Here is a 2,032-nt window from a genome sequence, read left to right as displayed (position 1 = left end):
ACAAAGTTCATTAATTTTGAGTGTTTTTCAATTTTGTGTTCATTTTTAGGCACATAAACTTAATTTAATTTTAAAACAATCTATTGGTCATATTAAGGAATGCAAGATATTTTTTATTATATTCTCTGAACTTTCATCATTTTTTTCAAAATCTATAAAAAGAGTAAATGCACTTGATCAATTAGTTAAAAAGAGATTTCCATCAGTCGCTCCAACTCGATGAAATTATAATAGTGGACCCATTTACAATTTACGAATAGGATTAGTCTAAAAAAGTTAAATTTTTTTAACTTTTTAACTCAATTAGATTAATTGGCAGTTGAAATAACTTAGCTTTTTACAGTTGATTTAAAATGGATCTATCAAGTTAATAACAAAAATAACTAAACATTAAAAAAATTTTATTTATAATTTTTAATTTATAAATCAATTTAAATTTGACTTTTAACAACCTAGCACATTTATCATGACAACCAAAAACATGATATGGCCCATTATCTATGTCTTCTTTTAAAAGTGCAACTTTATCATTTATAGGACAATCTATTTTCATACGATGTTTAATAGCATTTGTTACAGCAGACCTAGCAACAAATATTGAATAAATAATAGACAATAGACATTTTTTAAAATAACAAATAAATAAATAACAAATAAATTATGTGATTACCTTAGTTTTAATCTTTTTCTTTTAAGTTGGTTCTTAGTAATACTGGTACAACACTACCGCTTGAGCTTTTCCGTTTAGTCGCTATATCTACTAGTCTATTTAAATAATTTCGGAGTATGTGGTTGGCACATTCAATCTTTTTTACATCTAAGTTATTACCATAGGGTTTTGCTAACATTATTTTTTTCAGGACACTAGAATCTCCATCCCCAATAAGTTTGTGGTAAATTATATTGTGCATTGAAATACTCTGTCGAAAACCCTCAACTATTATATCAGCTTCCATCGCTGTACTAGTACCATTCCAATTTTTGTAACATAAATGTACAGGTGGGTCTCTATTATTTGCACAAGCTTTTCGACAAATACTGCAATATTTATTGCGAACTTCAATAAACAATACTTTTTTTGTTCGGTAACCTACAATACATGCCTAAACAAATTATTAATATTAAAGTAATAAAAAAATTATAAAAATATTTTATAATATATTATAATACTTACAACACCAGATGATGCGTTGTAATTACGTTTATAAGATCGTTTCGACCAGGCACCATCTGCCACAACAGTGATCATAGGAATACCATCAATATTTATGTCACCGTTTTCAACAGCAAGTCTTGCTTCTTCCTTACCAGCCAGCTCTATAGATTCCCATGCTGTATTTTCAGTTTGTTTGGATAAAACCTGATGGAATTTTTGATAAGTCTTATTGCTCATACATGGCATATCTAATATGGATGAAAATTGTTCTAAGTTTGTAAATCCTTGACCAGTATTTACTGTTGCAGTAACAATTGCAGCGTTAATAGACAAAGATGTTATTATGTCTGGAGGTTCGGAAAATATTACTTCTTTTTTTCTGCATAAGTTGCATTCAAAATGAAATTCAGAAAAAAAGCCTTTTTGTATTTCTGATTTGAAGACAAGATTTTGAATACTACAATCGAATAATTCATGTTTAATTGATTGTAAACTATTCAAAAAGTATTCAACATTAATAATTCTTCGACCAGTAAGAACATTTTTATTATTATTGTTATCCTCATCATCCAAATCATTGGGTAAAGACAAAGTGAGATTGTAACCATCACAACTATCATCCATGATAGTTTCTGGTAATAACGGTAAAAAATCGTTATCAAAACTATTATCAATTGGTAGCTTCTAAAAAAATTTTTTTATTAATTTTTACCTACAAAATACATAGCAAATATACATGATTTTGATGAATTTTGTCAATATTAGCACTTATAAACGCTTATAAAAAAATTTTGTGCCTATGTATTTTTATAATTTTTGAATGGGAGTTAGAACAACTTATGTGGACCCTTCTATTAAATTTTCAAGTATTTTGTC

The 2,032-nt window shown here is 27.3% G+C and overlaps 1 protein-coding gene across 1 annotated transcript; it reads right to left on the bottom strand.

Annotated features, from left to right (window-relative positions):
* Nucleotides 1-458: 458 nt before the first annotated feature.
* LOC112690381 lies at nucleotides 459-1,780 on the bottom strand. Its single transcript, XM_025564390.1, has 3 exons — nucleotides 1,175-1,780; nucleotides 671-1,103; nucleotides 459-584 (listed from the first exon to the last, which is right to left on the bottom strand). The coding sequence occupies exons 1-2, from the start codon at nucleotides 1,778-1,780 to the stop codon at nucleotides 678-680; spliced, it is 1,032 nt and encodes a 343-aa protein (XP_025420175.1). The 3' UTR covers nucleotides 459-584; nucleotides 671-677.
* Nucleotides 1,781-2,032: the final 252 nt, after the last annotated feature.

Source organism: Sipha flava, unplaced genomic scaffold (assembly GCF_003268045.1).
Source record: "Sipha flava isolate LNK unplaced genomic scaffold, YSA_version1 501_pilon_pilon, whole genome shotgun sequence".
NCBI lineage: Eukaryota > Metazoa > Arthropoda > Insecta > Hemiptera > Aphididae > Sipha > Sipha flava.
The sequence above is the reverse complement of the archived record's forward strand: the minus strand, read 5'-3'. Positions and strand labels throughout refer to the sequence as shown.

What these genes read in the sequence shown, in the direction of transcription:
- LOC112690381 (XM_025564390.1), bottom strand. Translation starts at nt 1,780, where the DNA reads ATGGATGATAGTTGTGATGGTTACAATCTCACTTTGTCTTTACCCAAT. An exon ending in ACAACGCATCATCTGGTGTT is followed by an intron (nt 1,104 to 1,174) that starts GTAAGTATTATA and finishes TAATTTGTTTAG; the next exon opens with GCATGTATTGTAGGTTACCG.